The sequence below is a fragment of the Mauremys reevesii genome, linkage group 10 (genome assembly GCF_016161935.1).
Source record: "Mauremys reevesii isolate NIE-2019 linkage group 10, ASM1616193v1, whole genome shotgun sequence".
NCBI lineage: Eukaryota > Metazoa > Chordata > Testudines > Geoemydidae > Mauremys > Mauremys reevesii.
In genome coordinates this window covers 19788221-19815685 of record NC_052632.1, presented here as the reverse complement: position 1 = coordinate 19815685, position 27465 = coordinate 19788221, and the positions used below count along the sequence as shown (strand labels likewise).

At 42.4% G+C, this 27465-nt stretch overlaps 1 protein-coding gene and 1 long non-coding RNA gene across 11 annotated transcripts in view; one reads left to right on the top strand and one right to left on the bottom strand.

Moving 5' to 3' along the window:
• The window catches only part of FBN1 (fibrillin 1), a 227738-nt gene extending 200525 nt beyond the window's left edge, over window positions 1–27213 (bottom strand). For 4 of the 9 annotated variants that reach the window (XM_039490871.1, XM_039490878.1, XM_039490877.1 and 1 more), the window contains exons 1-2: window positions 13313–13413; window positions 12485–12770 (exon numbers count right to left, since the gene is read on the bottom strand). In XM_039490871.1, coding sequence (XP_039346805.1) covers window positions 12485–12660 — 176 coding nt within the window. In that variant the 5' untranslated portion in view covers window positions 12661–12770; window positions 13313–13413. Of the gene's footprint in view, window positions 1–12484; window positions 12771–13031; window positions 13153–13312; window positions 13414–13444; window positions 13560–13616; window positions 13688–17706; window positions 17862–18275; window positions 18370–19089; window positions 19262–24353; window positions 24383–26982 lie in introns of those variants that run through there. The other 5 variants (XM_039490873.1, XM_039490872.1, XM_039490876.1 and 2 more) reach the window with 5 other exon arrangements.
• LOC120373046 lies at window positions 13484–19785 on the top strand. Of its 2 annotated transcripts, none has more exons than XR_005585342.1 (5): window positions 13484–13978; window positions 16426–16487; window positions 17119–17156; window positions 17409–17468; window positions 18747–19785. It is a non-coding gene; the product is annotated as an uncharacterized LOC120373046 (long non-coding RNA). The 2 variants fall into 2 exon arrangements; XR_005585341.1 differs by having other exon boundaries at window positions 17366–17468.
• Window positions 27214–27465: the final 252 nt, after the last annotated feature.

Below are 27465 nucleotides of genomic sequence, written 5' to 3'. Positions count from 1 at the left end.
AGAATCTTGGCTCAGTTCAGCTGAGGAAAGAACAGACTTGGTAGCTCCACAGGTGTCCTTGGCTCTGCAGTCCTGAGGCCAATGCGCATGTCAGGAACTCAAAATGACCTGCAAGATCTTTCCTTCAGCAACACTGAACATCCTGCAAACCCCAGCTCCTATCATACAAATACAGCAGTTGGGTGATGGTATTTGACATTGGGGGACTCTGCTACACTGCTTCATGGAATCTTCCTGTCATCATTTTGCAGGGACAGATTCATCTGACTTGACAGCCATGCATTGTTCTCACGCTTAGCCACAGAATGGCAAATTCTTAGGCATATTCTCTCATTGTTCTACATGCTAATGTCAGTGGGTCCAGCCCTAGACCCAATTTATGTGGCAGTATGAGGCACATGAGCCCCAGCATGCCATGGAAACTAAAGGCATGCTGGGCCAACCAAGCATGGTCCATAAAAGGAAATGAAGGGTCTCTCATGCAGTCCATGAGCAAGAACTATAGACATGCTCAAGGGATAGCATACCCCAATCCTCCCTCTCACCTCACCTTTTAGGGCCAAGACAGAGGTCTGTAGTCACCCCAAGGTAGTTCCAGCCGGGGAGAGAGGGAGGGACTAGGACAAGGTTTCTGCACCATTGCCAACATTCACAATCTCATTGCCAGTGACTGGGGTCAACTGTGGGAGTCTCTTACAGTCTCACAAGGAAACAAAAGCAGCTCAGGAATTTTGGGGGATTTGCATGGCGTTTCCCGCTTCGGCTAGAGGCTGCTTGCACACATCTTGTGTACTCTGAGCGGAGTAGGCAAAGCACAACACAGCTGAGCAGCTTCTCTCTGAGGACAGCAACAGCAGTCTCACCTCCCCACAGGGCATGAAGGTGTGTGAGAGTGTTGGGGAGCATTAGAGGAAAGAGCTCAAAGGAATCCACCCTAACCCTGCAGGCTAGAGACTGGTAGCACCTGTTGGAAGCTGGCAGAGGACTGGAGTTGCAGGATGTTGCCAGTGAGGCTGAGAGAGTGGGGCACTGGGGGAGGCAGTCAAGGAGGGGCAGGCATTGAAATGGAAGTAAGTTAGGGAGCAGGTGAATAGGGGAAAGGGGACCTGAATTTCTGTGCATGCACTTTGTATGCTCTGAAGGTTGAATTTTCAAGCTCCATTGTCGAAAACATGTTGGGGGCAGTGGAGAGGTAGGGGGAGTTCAAAATCCGGACAGATGGCCAAACAGCATGATTTTGGGAGAGATTTTCAAAGGCACAACTGGCACTTGGGAACCTCCCTGCCGTTGAAAGTCAATAGGAGCTAGGCACCTAATTGCTGTTCATGCCTTTGAAAATCTGCCTGAACTTCTCCCTCACCCGCTCACCTCCTGTGATTTTCAGGCCAATATAAGGGTGAGAGGACTTGTGGTTTTTGAACTCCTGCAGCTAGCAATACTGTTCCTGTGTTTTTAAAGTAAATTAAATACATCTGGTGTGGAGGAGCGGGAAAGGGCTGCTGCTAGTGAACATTCTACTTCAGCCCATCCCGCCTTCAACAGCCACAAGAAGGGAAATCAACCATCTTTAGCTTTGGAGTTGTCAGCCCAGCCATTGTCTTTGAGGCACGTGCTCCCATTCAGCCTCTCTCTCTAGTGGATTGCTGTCCAGCCACAAAGGAACCTGCTTTCCACACTCCTCCCTCCCCACTCCAAGAACAAAGAAGTCCACATGAAATATGACAGTCTGAGATGAGTTTGTGGCCCAGGGAAGGATGTGCGGCTACATAAACAGTATATGGACTCATTTTGGGAGTGCTTCCTTCCGCCTCAGAAGTGGTTTAGCCTCAGCCGCTCTCCAATCCAGGCGGATCTCTCATCTTTTGTGCATTCCATTCTGTTTGACCCAGGAATGGGCCCAAAGTGACTTCCAGCCACCAAACAAGGAGAGAATATTACTTCTAAGGTTTTATGTCCTGTAAGACATCGTATGGTATTACAGAGTATAGTAGTTGGCCCGAGCTGGAGCTCTCAGGAAGAGCTATTGAAAGGTACTTTGTAGTTCACTTTAGACATGGGGAGCAGCAAAAAAATATAAACAAAAACCAAATAAAAAAATGTTCTATGCAGGAGGCTCTCACCTACATGTCTCAACCACCTCTGTGTGTCCTCCTGGATCTTAAAATATCTGCAGGTTTAGGGGAAGAAGATCCCACTTCCAGCTTGGTGTGGGAGGGGTGGGAGGAATACAAATTATTCTCCCAACCCAGAATGATTCCTGGGGGCCTCTATGAGTAGAAATTCACTAGTACCTATGAGGGTTTTTCCAAATAGTGGTAGGACATGGCCCGGGTGTCTTTGCTCAATACATTTCTATGAAAAGGAGTTCCCTTTTGCTTCGTTATTCAAACAGTTCAACAGTGCTTTTGTTAGGTCCCCATGTTGTCAATGTGCTAGTAATCAGATGCAGCTAAATGCACAGATATGTCCAAAATAACCCCGATGAAAATTTTCTTTAAAGTCCATACAGAGTTAAATATGGAACACAAGTCATAACAAACAAGACACTCTTTGTACTAAGTGAGCAACACTTTTGCTGAATGGCAGCACATCAAATGAACCTGAGCGGAAAACAAAGGCTGCAACTTTATTCAACAATAGCCAATGTAAGAGGGCAGGTAGGCAGCCCAAGCCAAATGTTCCTCCTACCTCCTCCAAAGAGACTTATAAGGACCTACGCCTACATCAAATTGCCAGGGTCCTTGAGCCCAAATACAGGCCCAAACTACCCAGAGTAGGTGTGTTAAGCCCCATGCAGAGTAGTTTGCCTGGGTAATGAGACAACTATATGAGGTCACGCTGAATCTAGCGAGCAAGCGTGCAGACTGGCCCCCAACCAAGAATCATCAGTATTTCATGTACCACATGGTGGGTAATAACATGAGAGGCCTCCATGTTTCTAAAACTAAACTGTCTTTATTAAAAACTATAAACATAGAGGTGCCGCAACTGCAGCTACCATTCCCACCATATGCACACAGACTGGCTTCCTGGTGCCTTCTCCAAACTCTTCCCTCCTGCAACCTGCGCTCCTCCCTCCAACTTCCATGCAGGTTATGACAATCAGACATTATTCTGCCACTGTTACTCTTCCTCCAGCCCCACTCCAACTAAGCGTTCAGTTTCTATGCACTGGTTACCACTCACCCGTCTTTGGGCGAGCACTGCCCATCTGACCTAACATAGTAAACTGCAGCAAATAAACTGTCTGCAGATGGACACATATCAAAAGGCTACAGTCCTATGGGCAAGGCAATACAAGAAATAAAAAAAAGACACCAATACAAAATCAGAAGCCACAGCACACACATGGATACCAAACTATGGAAAGCCAACACCCTACACATCCCCACAGGAAAATGATGCAGTGGAACAGGCACATGGAAACAGATTCAAGTCCCATTACATATCTAGCCCTGTAAACAGAGGTCATAGCATGACCCCACTTCTGACCTGCCAATCACCTGGTCACATGTAGCCAGCCTTGCACATGACCTTTCCTAATCCATGCCAGACTACTGTGTTTGACTTTCCAGGCTACAGGGCTAGCCATCATGAAACCCCCAGCCTGTTGGGCAGAAAGTGGCCCAATCAAATACCCTGTCCAATGGCCAATTGTGACCCCCACCTTGCAGCCTGCTAGGCAGCCTGCCACAGCCTATCCTGCACAGTCAATTAAGCAGGCAAAAATATCTCACCCTCATCTGCACATCAAAGTGTCTTCCTGGCAAAGTGGCACTTGGTGTTCAGGCTTCACCTGACTGCCCGGAGCCAGTTTTACAATATTTCCGCTACAGCTATGTTTCATCCTGTATTGCAGAGCAGCTGTGCTGTATTCACTTTACTATAGTCTGTTTACTCTCTCTGTTCTAGTTACGATTTATTACTGAGACTCTATGGAATAACTTGGGTTTTTTTCAATTGAGGGTTTCTGGCTCAACTATCAAATAATACACAACCAGCATGTCAAAAGATATTTGTGCTCTGTCTCAGAATCCAGTTAAAGCATCGGTGTTTGATGGACATAAGAAAGACATGCTGGGGAGCAGTGTGGCTCAGGAGATTGGTAATGGAACATAGAGCCTCCAGGTCACTTGCTGGTTGGAATACAGCCCTTAATGATGATTCTTGATTGCTTTTCAGTGATCTGCCTGAAATTATTTGGATGTGTCCCCGATCCTAAATTGTGATCCACACAGGCCCAGGAATCTGCCAGTGCAGATCACAAAGCAGGATCTTTGGGGTGTCTTGGTTAATCCAGTTTATAGAGTGCTGATGGTGACACCACAATAATTACAAGTATCAATGGAGAGCACAGGGACCTCATGGACCTGGAGACTGAATTACTCTCTCACTCCTAGAAGCTGCAGAACAAGACTGACATATTGGCAAGGTGGTGTGGGGATATTTGCACAGCTACTGGCTGTGAATAGAGGATTCCAGGGCTATAAGACAACTTTCACTAAATTCACTGAAAAATAAATATTTTCATTAAAAAACCCAACAGACTAATTAAACACAGCACACAAAGGAAGACATCTGTATTATCAAGGATTAAATGCGATTTCTTGTTTTCTTAAATTTTCGTGCTCAAGTAAGTGCTGGCACTGGTTAGCACTAGCCACAGCAAAGGTAGACTTTGAACATGCTTTCGTGCAGGGCTGTGTATATGCTTCCCAATCCTGCATCACACCGTTATCAAATGGTCTCATACTCTGTTTTTTAGGCACGAGCGGACCCACATAAATGTATACTCCAACTTAAATGTATACCCCAAATTAAAAAACACAGTAAAAAAAAACTAAAAAGGAGCCACCGTGGCTTAACAACCATGTAAAAGAAACAGTGAGAGATAAAAAGGCATATTTTTAAAAGTGGAAGTCAAATCCTAGTGAGGTAAATAGAAAGGAGCATAAACACTGCCAAATTAAGTGTAAAAATGTAATAAGAAAAGCCAAAAAGGAGTTTGAAGATCAGCTAGCCAAAAACTCAAAAGGTAATAAAATGTTTTTTAAGTACATCAGAAGCAGGAAGCCTGCTAAACAACCAGTGGGGCCCCTGGACGATCAAGATACAAAAGGAGCACTTAAAGACGATAAAGTCATTGCGGAGAAACTAAATGAATTCTTTGCTTCAGTCTTCATGGCTGAGGATGTTAGGGAGATTCCCAAACCTGAGCCGTTCTTTGTAGGTGACAAATCTGAGGAATTGTCACAGACTGAAGTGTCACTAGAGGAGATTTTGGAATGAATTGATAAACTTAAAAGTAACAAGTCACCAGAACCAGATGGCATTCACCCAAGAGTTCTGAAAGAACTCAAATGTGAAATTGTGGCACTATTAACTATGGTTTGCAACCTGTCCTTTAAATCAGCTTCTGTACCCAATGACTGGAAGATAGCTAATGTAACGCCAATATTTAAAAAGGGCTCTAAAGGCGATCCCCCCCAATTACAAACCAGTAAGTCTAACATCAGTACCGGGAAAATTAGTTGAAGCAATATTAAAGAATAAATTTATCAGACACATAGAAGAACATAAATTGTTGGGCAAAAGTCAACATGATTTCTGTAAAGGGAAATCATGCCTTACTAATCTATTAGAGTTCTTTGAAGGGGTCAACAAACATGTGGACAAGGGGGATCCAGTGGATATAGCGTACTTAGATTTCCAGAAAGCCTTTGACAATGTCCCTCACCAAAGGCTCTTACGTAAATTAAGTTGTCATGGGATAAGAGGGAAGATCCTTTCATGGATTGAGAACTGGTTAAAAGACAGGGAACAAAGGGTAGGAATAAATGGTATATTTTCAGAATGGAGAGGGTAACTAGTGGTGTTCCCCAAGGGTCAGTCCTAGGACCAATCCTATTCAACATATTCATAAATGATCTGGAGAAAGGGGTAAACAGTAAGGTGGCAAACTTTGCAAATGATACTAAACTGCTCAAGATAGTTAAGACCAAAGCAGACTGAAGAACTTCAAAAAGATCTCACAAAACTAAGTGATAGGGCAACCAAATGACAAATGAAATTTAATGTGGATAAATGTAAAGTAATGCACATTGGAAAAAATAACCCCACCTATACATACAATATAATGGGGGGTAATTTAGCTACAATGAGTCAGGAAATATATCTTGGAATCATCGTGGATAGTTCTCTGAAGACGACTACTCAGTGTGCAGAACAGTCACAAAAGCAAACAGGACGTTTGAAATCAATCATTAAAAAAGGGATAGAGAAGAAGACGGAGAATATCTCATTGCCCTTATATAAATCCATGGTACGCCCACATCCTGAATACTGAGTACAGATGTGGTCTCCTCATCTCAAAAAAGATATACTGGCATTAGAAAAGGTTCAGAGAAGGGCAACTAAAATGATTAGGGGTTTGGAATGGGTCCCATATGAGGAGAGATTAAAGAGGCTAGGACTTTTCAGTTTGGAAAAGAGGAGACTAAGAGGGGAATATGATAGATGTATATAAAATCATGAGTGGTGTGTAGAAAGTGAATAAGGAAAAGTTATTTATAAGAGTCAGGAAATATATAATATAAGAACTAGGAGCCACCAAATGAAATTAATGGGCAGCAGGTTTAAAACAAATAAAAGGAAGTTCTTCTTCACGCAGCGTACAGTCAACCTGTGGAACTCCTTGCCTGAGGAGGTTGTGAAGGCTAGGACTATAACATGGTTTAAAAGAGAACTAGATAAATTCATGAAGGTTAAGACCATTAATGGCTATTAGCCAGGATGGATAAGGAATGGTGTCCCTCGCCTCTGTCAGAGGGTGGAGATGGATGGCAGGAGAGAGATCACTTAATCATTACCTATTAGGTTCACTCCCTCTGAGCACCTGGCATTGGCCACTGTCAGTCGACAGGATATTGGGCTGGATGGACCTTTGGTCTGACCCAGTATGACCATTCTTATGTTCACATGTGCATTAGGGACTAAGCCAAAATCTCCTCACTTGTTTCATTCTGACCTGAATTAGACCTCAGTTCATGTACAGGAAAATGTAACTGTAACAACCACCATCAATGGCAAGTAGACTCAGGGACAAGTGTAGTACCCAACACTACTTTTAACTGTCAAAGGCCTTAATTCTGCCTCAGGATCTGCTAGTACTGGAATCTTGCATCCATACTGGCTTTAAACTGTAAGATCTTTGGGACTTGAACTATGCCTTCCTCTGTGTTTGTAAGCCATCAAACTCAGACTGGTTGCTATATATAAAATAGCAGCAGTTTGTTAATTTTTTTAATTGGCCAGATTTCAAGTTGATGGTGTTCCCTCTTAATGCTGCAATTTATGTGAGATATGTACTGGCAAACATCTCTAAAGCCAAAAGACCCAATTTGCCCTGCATTTACATTCTTTTCACTTTGTTCCCAATTTGAAGTTTTCAGCTTTCAGTTTCACTCAGGTCCAGAGTCTGACACTGACTGGGTGTGGCATAAGTGGACAGCCAGAGGTGTGTAGGCCAGAAGTGGTAAGAAAAATGTTTGAGGTTTTCAGTATAAACCAATATTTACCAGTACGGTAAGTCTGCTTTTCTTCAGCAGGTTTTTAGTGGCAAGTATTGGTTTTAAATGAAAACCAGAAGCCTTAATTATATATTAGAAAACTGGAATTATGTTATAGATTAAAAAGACTTATTTTATTTCAGTGAGCAGTGATGCAAATGAAAGACCAAATCCTGCCTGGTTTATTCAAGTTTATTTAGCCCCTATAAAACCAGTGCATCTTGCTTTCGGGACTAGGGCAAGCAACATTTAATCCCAAAAGGATAATAATCTGCTTGTAGGAGAGCTTAATTTGTTTCACTCAGAGTTTCATGAATCAGATCAGTGCCAACTATTCTGTTCTGTAATATTCACTATCATTTCCAGTTCTAGTATCAATTTATTTAATTATAGTCTTATTTAGAATAATCTTTTATCTCACGGTTCAGCTACCTCAAAGAAACCTTATTCATTTTAAAATTTCAGTTTCAACTGATTGTTAAGGTAGGTATTACCCTCTTCCACCATTACACTTTGAGAGGAAGCAAATAACCACTTGTCTTATTTAGTAATTGTTTCACTTTTTTTAAAGTTACAAGGTCTTTCCCCATTTTGGGAAGAAATTCTAATCAATGTCGATAACCATAATAAAACAAAATACCTCTCTGCCATTTAGTCCAAAAGGGACCAGATCATAAGAAACAACTGACTTTTACTTTATATTCAAGGGTTAAGTTTACACATCATGTTCTTCAAATGTCTATTATTTAGAAAGTTTCCCATTGGAGGCCCAGTCCTGCAGTCCTTACTTGGGCAAAACTCCAAGTGACAACAGTGAGAGTTTTAGGAGTTCAAGGGTTACAGGATAAGACCCTTACAATATAATATACTAACAGTCTTTAAAGCTCTTGGGACTCTTCTGAATGAATGATCTATCTATATACACATAAGGTGTTTATTATTTTAAACATGCTATAGGGTAAACCATAATGGATTCCAGAGATATATCTATTTACCATGTTGCAATATGTATTTGGATGTGGAAACTGACACTGAAAAACCAAAGTATACTTTCTGAAAAAACAGTTGCTACCTTGATGATAGTTTTCTGATCAACTAATAAAAGTATGAAACTAACATGTAAACATGCATGTTAGATTAGAGGAATTGATTTTAAATACAAGGGATTCAGCTTTTGCCAAAATGCCATTTGCTCAATGGCATAATGGTTGAGTCAGAATTCTATGTTACAGGACAAGCAGTAGGCTTGAAGTCTTAAGGCTCAGGCTAACATAGAGGAGTATCTGCTCCAGTTAAAGTCCTCTTCTTGTTTTCAGCCATCTCATCGGCATAACTGATAAAGCAATGATAGTGAGGCAGAAAATAACCAACTTTAAACTTGCAATAAAATACAGAATTAGTATGAAATTAGATACAAATTAACAGTAAACCCCAATTGTATTCTTTTATATATAAAACCAACATATGCCCATAGAATCTTAATATTTTAAAAGCTACATGCTTTTCAGTGTTCCTTTAACCAAACAAACACTAACGAAAGTCTACTACAATTTTTTCTCTGAAAATCTTTGAAGAGGCACCCATATCCATGCACTGACCATCAATAGCAGAAAATACTGTAAAACCAGATTCGGACTTATGTGGCCCCCCAAAAAACTATCTGAACCATCATAACATGAAAACAAAGTCTACCATTATGATTTATATTTATAATTCTCAGAGCTCCAAAGATATTTGTACTGATGGACAACTGAGAAAAATAATGTGAATGTGTCTTCTCCTAGTCAAGTGAATTTTCTAATAATGTTTTAAGTCTATTTAACAACCACTGATTCTCTGTCTAATGTATCTGCAATTCCTATATACTCGGTGCCTATTTTCCATACGGATTTCACAGAATTAACCCCAACCCGGCCTGTTAAAATGACAGCTCTTTTTGTACATTAGACTGCCACACCAAAGAAAGTTCTTGTGAGTTCCAAATTGGAAATGTCCAACAGGACTTCCCATAACAATGATAAGGATGTTTATATGGCTAACAAAAGAAAAGATTTCCGAAGCTTAAACAATTTGGTCACTTTTTACTGTTGTATGAGGTGCAAAAAAGAGACTAATGACTGACTGAACTAATGATTTGTTTTGTGTTTTACTGGATCAGACCCTTTGGCAAAATGCTATAAGCTTGTTAAGTATCTGCTTTCCAGGGCACTAAATCAGAATTGTAATATTCCAAATAATTAACCAAGCCATGGTCAAATGGAATGTCTAAAACTAACATTGTTGTTAACTCTAAACTCTCGTGTTGTCTAAGATACATTAACTCACTCACAAATATTTCTTATGCAATTGCTACAACATATTTTATAAATAAAAGATGTCTAACTCATGAAGCAAATCACAGGACTAGACAGTTGTGCTATTTCTTCAGTTTTCAGCAGTAATCAACACGTGAAATCAACAGCTTTTTCAAAGATCATATTGCAACAGTTTGTTCTTGCTTTTTTTATTACTTTCTAAACACTCACAAAAAGACAGTGATGGTTATTTTCAACAAAGCAATTGTGTCTTCCAGCACACACATGCAACTCCCACTGAAGACAACACATGTACTGGAAAGGCAGAATTTGGTCCCATGATTAAGTAATAGTGCTTTTTAAACTTGATACTTTAATTCAGAACCCAAATTATGCAAAGGAGGAAAAATGGTTGAAAGTCATAGTATACATCGTAAATATCTGTCTGAAAAGTAATTCTCTAGCCCTTTGAGAGCTTTTATTATTTACAATTATCTTTGCAATCTTTGCTTGCAGTCCTTGCCATCAACAGCAGTTTTGCCCAAGTAAGAAGTGCCAGAATGTGCACTGCCCGGCTATCTCTCTGGTGACAAGACACCTGGAAGTAAAGGGCCTGACCATGCAAACTCAGGCTGTTGAGACTACTTGGATGAGTAAACACTGATCACTTGAGTATGTTTTTTTGCAAGATGACACCCAGAAAGGATAAAGTAACCTGAGCCACCTCCTCGCTCAAGGAACTATAAAATTACCACATTGCACACTTACATATAGATATACGTCATGATCATTATATGCATAATTTGGCAAAAGAATGAATTCCATGTATCTAACCTTCTAAGAATAAAACTGTAATGTTTCCTTATTAGGCAAATAATGAAATAAGGAAAAATATAAGGACCAATCTTGCACTTCTCACTCATGCAAAACTCCCATTGATTTCAAGAGAAATATTTTCCGGATTAAAGACTGCAGAATTCAGCTCACTTGTGGTGCCTGCTAATATCAATATAGCTAGGCTTGTATCAGAACATTCATATAAACTCTACTTTCAACAGTTGAGAATTTTGCCCTGGTGATGGGGCAGGAATCCACATTACACACCCATACAGTGATGAGGTCTTATTTCGAGGTTTCCCATTTAACAAAACAATTAAGTTTTGAAATGTGTTGTTTCAGCATCTTTAAAGACATTTTGTTTTATAGGCTGAAATCTTTAATACTGAAAATAAACTACTAAGCCTGCACCATGACATTTCACCATGATTTTATTACACTTAAGAGTACTTAGGGCACATGCCAATGTTGCTACTAATACTGTACTAGATATTAATAGCTCCAGAAGAGTGGCATTGTGAGGATGGTACATATTTTATACATCAGACAATAATGGTACCAAATGAGCAATGATACATATTACAAAATGGTCTAAATAGGCATGACAAACCATAATTGATCGGAAAGGGTTGGAGTTATGGGCATTCTGTTTTAGGCAAACAATGGGAGTCCTGTGTGAACAAGGAATGAAAGACTGGCCCTGATTATTTTTAAAAAGGGGGCGAGGGGGTGGAATAGGACTGGTTTTTTTTTTCTTTTCTGGAAGTTAATTTAACAAGCAACAAAACATTAAAATATAATAATCCAGGGGTCGGCAACCTTTCAGAAGTGGTGTGCCGAGTCTTCATTTATTCACTCTAGTTTAAGGTTTCGCGTGCCAGTAATACATTTTAACCTTTTTAGAAGGTCTCTTTCTATAAGTCTATAATATATAACTAATCTATTGTTGTATGTAAAGTAAATAAGGTTTTTAAAATGTTTAAGAAACTTCATTTAAAATTAAATTAAAATGCAGAGCCCTCTGGACCGGTGGCCAGGACCCAGGCAGTGTGAGCGCCACTGAAAATCAGCTCGTGTGCTGCCTTCGTGCCATAGGTTGCCTACCCCTTTAATAATCTTTACTTTGAGTTAAAAGTAACAGTTATCAAAAAAGCAAAGCCTGGACTGTACAATCCTGGTTCATCCAAATCTCCCATTAAAGTTCCTGGAAGTTTTGGGTGCACAGGGAATGCAGGATCAGGCCAAAAACTTATCCTTACCAGGCCTGTTGTGCTCAGTGTGTAATGCACAGGGTATATCTATGACCAGCTAAGGACAGAGCAGCAAGAATCTCAGTCTCAGCTTGGACTTTCCTTGCTTTTGTCAGTATGATCACACCCTTTTACTGTATTTAATAGGGGAGGGCAGGAGACCACAGATCAATCGTTCCCACTACCCCACACTCAGAGCTTGATTTGGGGGAAGTATAACCCTCACTAAACATAAGAGAACAGAGACAGCCAGATCTTGCCTCCTTACAACTTCAGGGGCTCCGAGGAAAATACCATCTCACCAGGCTGGGTAATAACAGTGGCTTTTCTTCTACTGTAACCATCCAATTTGTCCCAAGCTCTCTGACCTCCCTTTCGCTGAAGCCCATTGGGCGAACTGGACGGTGCGAAAACACTAACGTGTCCCAAGGATGGCGCGACTTCACAGCAATTGCCCTTGCAGCCTTAAGGTGCGCCAGGTTCTGTTATTCCCAAACACCCCGTGGTCCCCCCCCCCCCCGTCGCCTCCAATTACCCTTTGAGCGCATCGTGCCCTCCTCCGCCTCCGCCTTGTCCTCTCCTCTTGGCTCTGCTGGCTCTGGTTTCCTTCGCGTTATCAGCCTCCAAATTCCCTTCGGCACCTTCGCTCGTATAGGAAGATAAAATCACTGTAAATCCCAGGGCGAACTTCAGCAGCCTCCCCAGCCACATCGCGCCGCCTCCCTTCTCCGGCTCGCCTGGGCTCGGAGCGCTGCGAGCGGCTTCTCCTTCCTCCCCAGCCGCCTAAATCCGCAGGTCCCAGCCGACCGACTCCCGATCAGCTGCAAGAGGGGAGGGGAGGAGAAGGGTTTTCAGTGACACGGAGCGAGCCCTCAGCCATTCCCCGCACCACCCCCATCCCCAGCTGCCAGAGCGAGCCACCGCAGCGCGCAATGCGCAGCTCCTCCGCTCGCCCCTGCCCGGAGCCCGGCCACTGCGCAGCCTGTCTCTGCCCCAGGCGCCCAGGCTGCAGCCCCCCCTCGCTCCCGGCTGGCTGCTCCGCCTGCGGCTGCCGGGGCTCCCCATCGCTCCCGGTCCCGTACCTTCCCTCCGACAGCATCAGCAAGGGCTGCACAGCCCGCCCAGCGCACCGAGCGGCGGCTGCAGCTGCTGAGGCTGCTCTGGGGCTGGGACTGTCTCCAAAGCATGAACCTGGCCAGGCTTTGCAAAGCAGCACCAAAACAAGCGGGAGGCTAAGGCGGCAGGAGAGAGGTGTCAGGCTGGGGGCAGCCCGGGCGAGCCATGCACGGGGCGGGCGCTGACCCCCGTGCCCAGCCGCAACGCAACCCGAGGGGGGGAAAAAAAAACCGCTGCCTTCACCCACTGGTGCCGCCGCTGCTGCGGAGGCTGCTGCTGCCGCCGCTGTTCCCGCTGCTGTTCCAGCCGCGGCCGCTGCACCCACCGCTGCTCCGGCGCCCCCTCCTTCCCTTCTCCCTCTCCCCTCCTCTTCAAGTACCGTCCGCGCAGCTGTGTCTCGCGAGAGGCAGGTCAGCCGGCCTCCCCTCCCCACTCCCCACCCCGGCTCCTGAGACCGGCCGCGAGGCTGCTCGGGGTCCTGGCGCGCGCGGGGGTGCCAGGCTCGGGAGCCTGGACGGCAGCTGAACCTCTCCCGGGAGGGCGGGCGGCACCTGCGCCAAGAACGCCCGCGGGCAGCCAGGGAGCCGCAGGGAAGGTGGGGATGCCCTGGGGGCCGAGGCCAGCCGCCGCCCCTGGCCCCACCCTCCCTCCGCGCTGGAAGGAGAGGACCAAAAGCCAGCAGGAGCCAGCTGCTCTTCCCCCGGCCTGCAGGGTTAGGTGCCTTAGGTGACCCCACGCCCTGCAGAAAGCATCAGGTTCCTGCACTACCTACCCGGGCCTGAGTACAACTGCATGAGGAGGCGAGGACTTGCCTGTTTAGCCAAGCCCCAGCCTGATGTTAATGTACCAACAGGTCACGGGGCCTGGTCCGAGGAGGGTACTTGGGCTCAGAAGCATCCAAATCACTTTCGTGGTGGGTTGTATCAGCAAAGCAATTTATAAAACCTTCGGGGGAGGGAGGGGAGACAGTGGTGCTGCTCCACCCCAGGGCTTGAAGTAGTAATAACAAACCCCAAATACATGCAGCAGCACCCTCACTATAAAAAGTTATTCCAGGACCCCTGACTAGGAGAAAACAAAACTGAAAGAGGTGGATTCCTCAGCGTCTGTCTGAAATCATGTGTCCTAGAGGTGCAGCAGTTTAAGTCTGATTTAGTGGCTTAAAAGCATAATGGTATTTATGTTTCCCTTATAAGGGAAACAGCAGAGATGTTGACTTTACCTTGGAGGTTGCCGAATAATACATTCACTATTGACTAGAAGATAGAGAAGTCCAACTGCAGAAGTACAAGGCAAACCAGGAGATCAAAACTGCAGCAGTTAGTAAGATTTAAAAAATTAATAAATAGAACAGTGAAGCCAACAACTAGAAGCTTTTCCTTTGTGGAAAGTCAATATCACATTCTTCCAGACTTGGTAGTGGCACAATCTTGGCCTTGATAGAAATATTCTTTTCGGCCCACACACAACAAATTAAGTCTCGTCTGATTTTTAAGCAATCTTTCTTTGTAAAATGGAGAAGTCTGGTGCCTGTGTGATTAATTTTTAGTGCTTTGCATTTCTGGGTGCCTGCTTTACACTATGTACTTCAGCCCTGGATGTGAGGTTTGGTGCAGAACTAGAATTGCTGCTCTTGGGAGCTTACACACTAAAAGATAGGTACAAAAAAGATAAAATGCAGTAGGAAATACAGAGACAAGGAGATGAGATCATTATAAAATGTAAATAATCTTATGCTATGATAATGCGTGGTACAGAGAACCATACAGCTAACCCATCAATCAAACTGCCTATGGAAAAATCACTAAAATGAGAGAGAAGATCTGCACACGTTCTGCTGCATTCTAAGAGGAGTAAGAATCCTCTAGGAGCTCACTTCTCAAGTAGCTACTTATGTTTATAATATTATGCACAGCTCCCACTGATGTTCTAAAAATGGAATTGTACCCTTTTGATAGGAAGTGTGGATGCTAACAACTTGCAGCCAATAGGCCCAATCTAGAGCCAGCAGGAGGGAACAGAGACTTTCATTGACTTCAGTGAACTTTAGATCAGGGCCTAAAAGAGTAACAGAAGTCAGTCTCCCCTTTAATTTTAATAGCTCTGGCTGCAAAGCACTTTTGTAGCCATGTCTGTGGTTGGTAAGGTCTATAGTTTTCATTCATGCTCCTGTAGTTACTTTTATTACTTCAATATTTTTAAATCACCTTGCAAAACAAAACCTAATCTCACTCCCGCTCTCTAACCCACTGGAGCCTCTATTTATGATTTTTGGGGTTCATTTCATTGTCCATAATCAAACAGGTCAGTACTATAATTAAACTATCCTAAATATCAAAACTTCTGAACTTACAAAACACAACTGAAAGCACACAAGCATCTTAGGGCTTGTCTACACTTACCAGGGAATTGGCAAGCAGCAATCAATGCAGTTGATTTAATGGATCTAGTGAAGATCTGCTAAATCAACCGCAGATTGCTCTCCCCTCGACTCCTGTACTCCAAATCAAGAAGAGTAGGGGGAGTCGACGGGAGAGCGTCTCCTGTCAACATCATGTAGCGTGGACCCCACAGTAAGTAGATCTAAACTATGTCGATATGAGTTACGCTATTCATGTAACTCAAATTGCGTAGCTTAGATCGAATTTCCCCTGTAGTGTAGACAAGGCCCGAGTGTGAAGACAATAAATATGAACATATTCATCTCCTTGCTAATAAGTATTTTGATAGACATGTTAGATTTTCAAACCTGAAAACATTCCAGGTTGTCAGTTTCAACCAGCTATTCCATTGTGAATGGTCCTACATTACAAAACTGGTCTTCCAAAGGCTTTGCTTTCAGTTGTGCTTTGTAATTACAGAAGTTTTGATATATAGGATAGCTTAATTACAGTACTGACCTGTTTGATTTTGGACAAGGTACAACCTTACAGCAAGTAGCTAACCACCCTCACGTATGCCACCCTGCCCAAAGCATGCATTAGGTAATGCATGCTACATCTGGTGCCATGAGTGCATTATTAGAACAATGCAAAAAAACTTTGTATGGTTACATACTGCATCTCTTACATACTGTGCTTACAACTCTAATCTAATGTAGTAAAAAACATGATGGACATCATTTGAAATGACTATAAGGAGCTGAAATCTCTTTACAGCAGTTCTTTATATTTTATTCAACACACTTTATCCTTTTAAGTATGTGGGACCATTTTACTTTAAGCCATCCAAACAAATGCAGTATTTTTTGCTTACTCAATAGAAACAGCATTCCATTCATTTTATTTTGGAAGAATTTTATTGAGGGGATCAATTAACTTTATATTTGTACCCCCACTCATTTCATTTTCACCATTCCAGCATAACTAATCAGTTAACACTAACTGGACCGACAAGGACGCAGAGGAGACCATTTCCAAAAGGTAAACATTTTTCATAGATTCATAGAACCATAGATTCCAAGGCCAGAAGGGACAATTGTGATCATCTAGTCTGGCCTCCTTAGAACTCCCCAAAAATAATTCCTGGAGCATCTCTTTTGGACAAACGTCCCATCTAGAACATTTGTTAGTGATGGAGAATCTACCACAATGCTTGTAATGTTACTTTCACCATTAAAATATTAGGCATTATTTCCAGACTGAATTTGTCTAGCTTCAACTTCTAGCCATTGGATTGTGTTATATTTTTCTCTGCTAGAAAGAAGAGTCCATTATTAAATATTTGTTCCCCTTGTAAATACTTGTAGACAGTAATCAAAACACGCCTTAACCTTCTCTTGGATAAGCTAACAGAGCTCAATTATTTTTGTGGCTCTTCCCTGAATCCCCTCCAATTTATCAACACCCTTTTCAATTGTCGGCACTGGAACTAGGAACGGTATTCCAGTGGCAGTCACACCAGTGCCAAAAAGAGAGGTAAAATAACCTCTCTGCTCCTACTTGAGATTCCCCTGTTCATGCACCCCAGGATCGCATTAGCTCCTTTGGCTAGCATCACATTGGGAGCTCATGTTCAGAAGATTATCCACCACAACCCTCAAATCTTTTTCAGAGTCACTGCCTGCTTCCCCGGATAGAGTCCCCCATCCTGTAAGTATGGCCTACATTATTTGTTCCTAAATGTTTATGTTTACATTTAGCCATATTAAAACATGCATTGTTTGCTTGCACCCAGTTTACCAAGTGATCCAATTGCTCCAAATCAGTCACTTGGTCCTTGTCATTATTTACCACCAACTCCCCCCCAAATTTGTGTCATCTGCAAACTTTATCAGTGGTGATTTTATGTTTTCTTCCAGGTCATTTTGATATTTAATAAATCCCTTGCACTTTGCAATTCAGATCTCTTAACCTGGACTCCCAAGAGGGTACCAACCAAAAAAAGAAGGATGTACTGTCAAGGTAGGCTGGATTTACAGGAAGGGTGTGAAGTCCCAATGGACAAGTAAAATACAGATATACATTGAAATATGATGACTGGCTGGCTGGGCAATGGGATACAGAGCACTGCACATTATTGTAGATCATCGGTCTGATTCTGGCCTAGGTTGGTAGTGACTCAAAACTTATCACTACCATTCAGTGGCCTGTGTGAAAAAAGTTGTTTATTTACAATAAGGATCAAGTCACTAATTTTTACCTTGTTGGCACTTTCAGAAGAGAGTCCTTCCAAGGAATGAATAGCATGGAGGCTGAAAAACATTTACACTTCTAGAAACGCTAGTTTGGTTTTCAGCACACTCATGAGGCAGTGAGGAGAAAGCTGGCATTGATGCCACTCATACTGAACCCATTCTGGGGATAAAAAGGAAAGTAATTTCTTCAAAGCTGTTCATTCAGATTCCCTCCCGCACCCAACAGTATCCTGTGAAACAGAAATATACATATGTTGTGCAAGGGATTTTGCACTCCTTTTGTAATGACAAACTTATTTTAAAAAGGAAAGTTTAGATGAGGGTGGTGGTGCAGTAGCGGAGTTCTTGCTACTACAGAAGAATACAGATCAAATGTATGTAATGGGGCAGTCATCTTTGGTTCCCTTACTTTGGTCTTGCTCTATGTATAGCGAAATCTACACATTTACTAAAGTGACTCTGGAAGCAGAGTGCTTTTAAACTATATTATTGCAAAAACTGCTGCTAGAAAATGAGGTTTATAATGAAAAAGACACAAGTAAACACAAAGGTAACAAGTCCTGAAAAGTATTACCTTAATGAGGCACTTATAAACATTCATTTGGACTCAGATTTTCTCTTATGATTGCTTTCATGCTCCAGGTTCAGCTTCTGAAAAGATATCCAGCCTGCATAACAGGTTAATTAGAATCTGATGACTGCTATCTGATGAGACATTTATGATGTCTTATTTGGTATCTTGCATGGTTACAGAAATGTAGATTACAGTAAATGAGGTAATGTTACACAATACACAGGCTGACCATCAATTAATATAGGGAAACATGGAGATCATCAATTTTTGGTGTATAGCACTTTTAAAGACCATCAGCTTATACATACTAAGGGGGAATATTTATCTGATTTGTTTACAGATTTATAATGGTATCTATCTGGGCATTTTAGACCCTTTTAAAAAAGCCAACCAATAACAAGTACCTTCTCCAAATCAAAAGACTTAACAGAACTTCTTTTCTGTGTTACTAAATTGATTGCTCTTTAATAGCAACCAGAGACCTACAAAATGGATAACTCTGGCACAGCCATATGAAGCTTGCCAAACCTGGACTCTAGAACATATCTAGAAGGAAGAAGTTCCTAGGCCTTCCAACTATGATGCCCTGCCATCCATTCAAGAGTATTTCACTCCAAGGACAGACAGCAGGAATCATCCAGCATCTCTCTGCTACCAGGACAGGCCACAGGAGAAGACCTGATCTCTTGGATAACAGATCCAGACCTTTGAGGACTTTTTAGACCATAACCAACACCTTGAACTGCACCCAGAAATAAACCAGTAATCACAGCAGCTTTGGTAACACCAGTATTGCATGTGCATTACAACTTACCTCCATGAAGAAAATGTTCCAGATGATTTTCAGGAGTAACCCCAAGTAGAGTGCATTGCAGGTAACAGTGGTGTGGGTTATGGTAGCAGGGTCCACAGTAAGAAGGAACAGTGGCAGCTGATTGGGTCAATCATAGGTTTGGGGTGGGGGAGACGTGTGCTGCCTCTGGCATCTGGGAAAACAGTAAGAGTCATAGATCCGATATAAACCTAAGAGTGGAAATTATTTTTGCAAAAGTCAGGACTGCATCTTTAATAAAAGACATGTTCACAGCCACCACCCACTGCTTTGGAGGCATCTCTTTGCTCAGCAGCGTAACTTCCTTAGTGTCTGCTTGTTCTCCACTACTACTTAGATTGTAAACTCTCTGAAGCAGGGACCATCTCTTTGCTGTATGTACAGTGCCTAACACAATACTGCTGGGGCCTCTAGCCTCTACCATAGCACAAATCGACAGTGATACATAAATGGTTCAGTTCATTTTATAAAGTGGCTGAGTTATTAAAATAATAATAAAATCATTCCTCCCTACCAGTTGTACCAAGCTACCTCTCCAAGTAAACACAATTGTAATTCCATTTTAGTTCTGTTAGGAGTCTGTGTGTCTGGAACTGACTTGCTGATTTATTTTTTTCCCCCACTTACACTGGCTAAGTCTGACAGATTCTTTTGCTCAGGCTGCTATGTAGTAACTTAAAAAACCCTAGTCTATAATTGTGTTCTATTGTGTATGTTAACAGGAATTTGTGTTTAGGATTTTCATTGGTAATTATTCTGTTTTTCTGGATATTAAACTCTCTTGTACATCTAGGATGGTCTCATCATTTGCCTAAAAGACAATTAAATTGCTCAGTAATGCTCACCGTATATAGCTTACCTCCAGACAAATACCCCAGTTTACCCTGCTGCACACGTCTCATGAAGACACATAACAGACTTTTGGTTTGGAATATTGCTAGTTCAGGAGTGCTTAGTCTCTTTGCACTGTCTTTCCCTCCATTTGAACTTTTACTGCTCAGACAGTTGATTTTGTTCCAGCATAAAAAAAAAATCTCTCCCCCTTCTTGTAGAGCCAAATATTGATTTAAAAAATGTTCACACTTTATACTGAATTTTTTTTTTGTGATAAAGAAAATCTAATAGGACAGAATTAAGTACTAGTCTCTAGCTAGCTAGCTGTATTTTTTTTTTAAATGCAACTACCTGAACTTCCGCACTAAGTGAATATTTAGATCTGCAAATTGTGTTAATCTGTTTCAACCTACATGAACAGAAATAATATGTTCATGCTTTTGAAAAGGTCTGGATATCTTAGTTCAATTGGCTACATATTTCTTAGTTAGTAAAGGAAACCTTGATTATGCCAATGAAAACAAATAGTGTGGGAAAGATTTTTTTTTAAATGTAAGTATTCTAGAAGCACAAATAGTAATAATACAGGTTTTGCCTGAATGTAAAGTTAGATCAAGTGGCTGGTTTAAATCTACAGAAGCCAGAGCGAATTTTGAAACTCCCCAATAAACCACCCTTTTTCCTGACAGTGTACGATCAGATCATCTGTAATAACTAGACACAAGAAGATATGTTATGGATGAGTTTCAGGGACAACTCCTCAGAGACGTGGCTCTGGGGCCACAGATTTCTATTTAATCTTTGCTTATGGTTTTCTTCTGTGTTTTCATTTTGGTTTGAAGTTTTCATCTCTCAGCTGAGTTGGTAAAGATGAAGGAGGATGAAATGACACAATGTCAGACCTGTTAAGGGGTGTGCTGTGCACCCTACTGGAATACAGCGAAAACTAAAGATTATCCTCTAGTTCACACTTTCTGGTCCTTATCCAAAAGCGCACACAGTCCCCCAGTTCTATTCCAGCTTGTAACCACAAAGTCCTGGCTGACCATGGAGCTGTTACACTTTGTACAGGCTTAAAAAAAAATCTCTCCCCTCTGCTATTACTTCCTGTGGAAGGTGAAATGCCTGCAGGATTTGTAGTCTTGTATCCCTTCAAGCAAAACAGTCCCTTAGATTTACAGAATGGAGAGTTTGATGGCTCCACACTGAAAACTGGAGACAATTTGGGAAAGAATCTGATTGCCCTCAAAGTCTAAAGGAAACAGATGTGCTCGATCCTCTGATACACCTGGCTTCATGAGTCAGGATGACAAAGAAAAGCAACAGGAAAAAAAAAAGATGCCCAAATTGAAACTCATTTTTCTACCTTTTTGTTATTTTTAGGGGTTGTCCATTAACACTTTAGTGTTTTTTTCCTTGTCCTAAGGTAGGTCAATTTTACAATTAATCTTCACCCTCCTGAGAAAAGGGGAATGAGATCATCATCTTTTAGTGGCTGGAGATGTAATCCAAGCCCCTATTAACACCAACATAGTTATTCATGAGGGCCCCTACACAAAAGATTATTAATGAGTCAGAAAACCACCAGCTACTGGGGCTTTTCTGATACTTCTGGCCCCCAGGGAAGGTGGAGTTTGACCTAGTTTTCTGCATGACTGATGTCAAATGCCATACAACCAAATAAAATAAAAGTCTCTCCTAGCAGGGAAAGGCTTTGAAAGGCAACGTCCAACCTTTGATGTTGGCTTAACATATTTCCAATACAGTGTAATGTACTTAAGGAAACATATCTACCACTATATAGGTATGTAGATAAGCCAGTGGTTGCAAGAGAAATTCTGTTTCTTTGATTTAGATGTAAAAAAATTAAATGCAGCTTTGAGAACTATGTACAAAATAAAAATAAATGTTCATGGCATGTTCTTCCTGGTCCTCCAGTCACCACTCAAGCCTAACTCCTGTGGACTGAAATGGCAATATTGGCTAGTAAAGTCTACAGATCGGCCCACTGAATTTAAGCCAATGCTGAAGCCAAATAATAGATGACTGGGAGGGTCTTACCTTTGGACTCCTTTACTGTCGCAACTGACATTTTGCATAATGACAACCATCACTAGGTTCAAAAGCAAAAGTAAATTACCATACTTATCACTGGGTGAGCTTTCAGAGTGAAGTGCTGAGCAAAATGGATGCAGCTTCCTTTTCAGCTACACTGATTACATTCCAAATGGCTGCAAGCTGGCATCTACTAGTGTGTTCCTCCAGCTCTCCCTCATGCAAAACTCCTCCCTGACCTCAGTAATGACTGTAGGATCAGGCCCTACATTCCTTACAACATTGTGTCAGCAGTGGGATTGGGCGTCTCTACTGAGATATTCTATCCCAGCATTCCTCTGGCAATGAAATGTTTCAGTTCAATGGGAGTTTCCCCACTGACATAGTTTAAATAACAACATGGCTATCAGAGACCTGGGATTAGACCCTGAACACATCGTGCTTTCTCTGCCCAATCTTTCCCATGAGACGCACCAGTGCCATGGCTTTGGCAATGGCACTCATGCATGGCCATGGTCAGTCTCCAACCAGTTCAAAGCTCTGATGAATAGTTCACTACAGCTCTGGTCTGCCTGAGTCTGCACTTTCACTTATTCAGTAACAGTTTCCAAAGTATGACCTCATTTCCTCAGGTTTTCTAGATACTGGCTTAAACTAAGTGAGACAATCTGATTTGGAGTCTGTCACCTTCTACTGGGTGTAAACCCCTTTGGGGATTATTTTTCCATGTCTGCCTTAACTGCTGATTTTTGAGTTAAAATAGCCAAGTGGTGATTCTCATTAAGGGATTTTCATCAGATCCAAATTTGGCATTAGCCAGTCCTCAGAAATCATTAATTGCCTCAAACCGCACTGGAGATTATAAGAACCCTTGGCAGAGTGCTAGAAAACATGTTCCATCTTTATTATATAATACATATATTTTAGTATTCTGCATCCTTACATTGTGGGGTGCAGGGCTCAAAATATTGTCACCTAAGCGCATCTAGGGCCTGATCTAAAGCCCACTGAAGTCAATAGAAAGACTCCACTGACTTAGGTGTGCGCTTTTTTGGTTATTTGTCCCATTCACGTATACACTGGATTAGAGAAACACTGCAGGGTACGTTTGCATTTGAACTGGGAGGTGTGATTCCTAGCTCATGTAGACGTAACCCACACTCGCTCTGCTCAAGCTAGCACCTAAAAATAGCAGTGTGTTCCCAGCATCTTAGGGTAGCCACCCAAGTATGTACCCGGGCCGTGGGCAGGATTAAATTCAGGGCAGCCTAGCTGAGTGGCCATCTGTGCTGCTGCGGACGCTGCATTTTTTAAGGCACCAGTTCAAGCGGAGCTAGTGTGGGTATGCCTATGCAATCACACCGTGCAGCTCAAATGTAGATGTATCCATAAACTCATACTATAATTCATGACAAACTGACTGTTTCCTAAGAATACTGGCATGAAAAGTGTGGATCCTCTGATAATGAAAATACTGTAGCTGCACACCAGAAAGAGGAAACAACAATTGGAGTCAGGACTGAAACATTACATTACTCGCACAGGTAGGCTTAGTGAAGTAAATGGGTAAGGCAAGAAGGATTGGGTTCCAAATACTGATTCTGAAACAGTTAGTAGAGAGAGGTAAAGCACATATTTTTGCTACATGCAGATTTGAGATGAATTAGAAATACTAGACTATCTAGGCTTAAAGGGGTTATTTTTTAGGGTAACCTGGTTTGTACAATAATTTCTATTTAACATATTGCTGATATCAAGATTTTTCACTGCCGATAACACATTTGTGATGCAAATTACTGAGAGAGATTGTAGTTTGAATGGGGAAAACAATTCTAACATGTAAACACTTCCAGTTTGGGGGACACTGGATTTACAAACAAATTTTGAATTGAAAATTACCACCAGCACTAGGTCTGGTGTTCGTATTAGTTGGGGGGTGGGAGGGCACTTCCTCCTGGCTGCTCTGGGGATTAGCTCTGTGAAGCCAACACCCCTTCCTGCGATTGCTCCCTGTCTCTTTGTCACTCTCTCGATCTGCAGCTCCTCACTCACTCCAGAAGCTGCTGCTTGCTGTTCACGACTTGTCCCTCAGGCCAGGTCACTATACATTATTTCCCCCTTCCAGAATATCAGTCTGTCTTCCCATTCACTGCTCCAAGTTCCACTCCCTCAGTAGGGGAACCTGGGCCCATCCTCTACTCCAGGCTCCAACTCAGGGACCCTCTAGTCAGCAGCCAAGTTCTATTCCCTTCTGAACCTTGCTACCTTTCCCTGAGCCTCTTCTGTACCTTCTGGCTCTCCCCCCTCCTCTGGGTTTGCCAGCCCAAATGCCCTCCCTGGGAATAGCTGTAGGTTACCTGTCTCTGTAGCTTCCAAACATACCTCCCTTTCCCCTAGGAGTGACTGTAGCCTACTTCCTGCAGCCCCTTTCTGTTGCTTTATAAGCCCAGCCCAGCTCCTTCCCCAGGTGGACTTAATCAGCAAATTAAGCCTTAGCACTCCCTGATTTTCCTCCAGGTCCAGTCTATAGGGTAAATTGGTCTAGTTTACTCCTTCCAGCCTTGTGTAGGGTAGGCACCCCATCACAGGGGGAAAGTTACATTTGTATTGATTTTTTTAAAAAAAATCTTGATAGACTGACACTTCATGAATTGTAAATAAGTGTTGAAACAGTTTTTAACTTTGTGAACTCTTGTCCATACCAAAAAAAATACCACATTACTTCAGACGACTAAGAACAGAGGTTGAGCAGGCACACAGTCAACAGAGGAAGTGTCACCCGACACCCACAAGGGAGAGCCAAGGAAAAATACTCATGGGCAGGAGATGCCTGAAAGGGAAAAACATTTTTGTATATATAGCACAGCAGACTTTTCCCACTCCTGTCCCTCAGGAGTAAAGCCATAAGGAAAAGGAAGCCTCATTTATTGATGGAAAGGTGGAGATTATAAATAAATTGAATTGGTGGGTGCCCCTTCAAGTTGAGAGGAACATTGAGAGGCTGCAATTTGCACTCAGATTACAATAAAATGTAGAGGCGATAGCAGAATTTCCCACTCTTGGGTGGCTGTGAAAGGATTCACTGGGCACTAAGGGCCTAATACAAAGATCACTGAGGTCAATGGAAGTCTTTCCATTGACTTCCATGGGCTTTGGATCATCCCCTACCTTCATTATGGAGTACCTTACCCTACACAACCCTTTTATCTTACAGCTGAGGTGCTCCTGAAAATGACATCAGGTTGAGGCTAGTGCATTCTGGAGAATGAGAGATATCCTAGCACAGAAGTGGGGTACTCTTTGGCCAATGAATAGATTGTTCCTCACTTTCGGGACATTATGGTCTAGGTTTATAGTGGTTCTCAAAACTGTTCCATACTTTGACCCCCAACCCAAGCATCATTTCCCACCTAGCAGGGTTCCCTGTCCTATATAATTATATGGTTACAACACCCCTGACGGGGAACCCATGGCCTAAGTCTTAGACTCTAAAAGGATGAAAATATACTTAAAAACAAATACCTAAATAACTCTTCACACAGCTTCTTATATGCAAGATACTTCTTCCTCCTTTGAAGCTGCTGCAATTTAGCTGGTAAATAATGAGTTTTCAATTAGCATGTGGATCAAGCTGCTTGTTTACTTGAGATCTATGGTCAATGGACTAACTCAGATTTTGAAAATTTAATAAGTACTAAGATAAGTGCCTCACTATTAGAGTCCAAAAGGCCTACTCTAGAACGTTGGCTCCAACATTTTCACGTTTTAGTTCTTTAACACAGTTAAAGACACACAGCCACACACAAACCAACCAAAGGAATCCCCTATTGCTTTGCTGCAGTATCCATAGGAAAGAACAAAAATCTGACAGTGCACGGATTTTGTCAAGGGTAGCACAGCAAGATAATGTAAAGTAGTCCTAGTGGTATCTTCTGTTTGCTCTGCTTTGGTTGGTTTGCTTCACAAGTCTAAACATTTTTTCTCCCAATAACTATATGTCTATAGTGTGGTAAAAATCATTTGATTTATTTATTGGTTTATGGCTTCGACGGATACAGGAAGTTTAGCCAGACACTTAATCAACTCTCATCCCCCCAGGACAGAATTAATCATCACGTTTGGAGCTAAATCCTGCCCTCTGCTGCATTGTTGTGCCAGGACTGGGCTAGAAAATGGGCATTCTTCACCCATGCAAGCAACAGGGCAACAGCTAGCACCATAGAGTGCTGCAAGCTATGCAAGCACGCTAGACTGTGCATCACATCCACAAAGGTGTGTGGGACTGCAGTTCAGGGGGCTGTTTAGCCCCATCCCCTGCGTGGACCAGCACGTGTGTTGCTCTCAACAAAATACTAGCCAGCAGCAGGCAGAGATTATGCTACTGAATCTTAAGATGAGAGGCAAAATGCATTCTACAGTTGGCAGATTCCTACAGCAGAGAACACACTGAACAACTTAGGGCATTAGCTGATGGCATTAGTATGTGTATTAACATCTAATGCAGTGTTTCTCAAACTATTGTACTGGTGACCACATAGCAAGCCTCTCTGTGTGTGCGACCCCCAACCCCTTATAAATTAAAAACACATTTATATATTTAACACCATTATAAATGCTGGAGGCAAAGAGGGATTTGGGGTCGAGGCTGACAGCTCGCAACCCCCCATGTAATAACCTCGCGACTCCCTGGGAGGTCCCAACCCCCAGTTTGAGAACCCCTGGTCTAGTGTCACCAAGCAAGACTGGGACCCTACTGCACTATGCATATTGTAAGAGCCAGCCCCTGCCAGAGTGCTGGTTATTTGGCAATCCATACAAGGTCTAGGCACAAATGGATGAGTTAAGGAGAGACTTTGGGCCTTCTGTTCTTTTTCTAGCTTTTGCTGATTTCAGACAGCCCTTCAAAAACACAAGTTTAAATATATATTTTTTAAATTTAAAATGTCAACAAAATTCTCAAACCCAGCATGTGCACTACTCAGTTACCATTAACGTTGATTGATCGGTCCTTCAGCCCTCGTAAGATTGCGCCAATCACAACACATCTTCCATTTTTCTCATATCCTGGCCTTCCTTCTCCATTGCGCCCATGTCTTTTCACAATAAAATCTTCCCATCCCTTTGGAGGTCGACCGAGTGATCGTTTCAGTTCCCGTGGGTACCAGTCGGCGACAGCTGCAGTCCATCGATGGTTAGTGAGCCTCGCTATATGCCTGGCCCATCGCGTTTTACTATGTCTGCTTTCAACAACGACGTCCTGCACTCCACTCTGCTGTCTGATCACTTCATTGGAGACTCAGTCGTGGATTGAAATTCTCAGAATTCTTCTTTCCATCGCCCTCTCCGTGACAGTTGCTGCTCCTAAGTCTTTGTCAGTGCCCATGTTTTGCTGCCGTACAACATTGCTGGCAGTACTGTTGAGTTGAAGAGGCTGGCGCATGTTGCCTTGTTGACTTTTCCTTGGAGGAC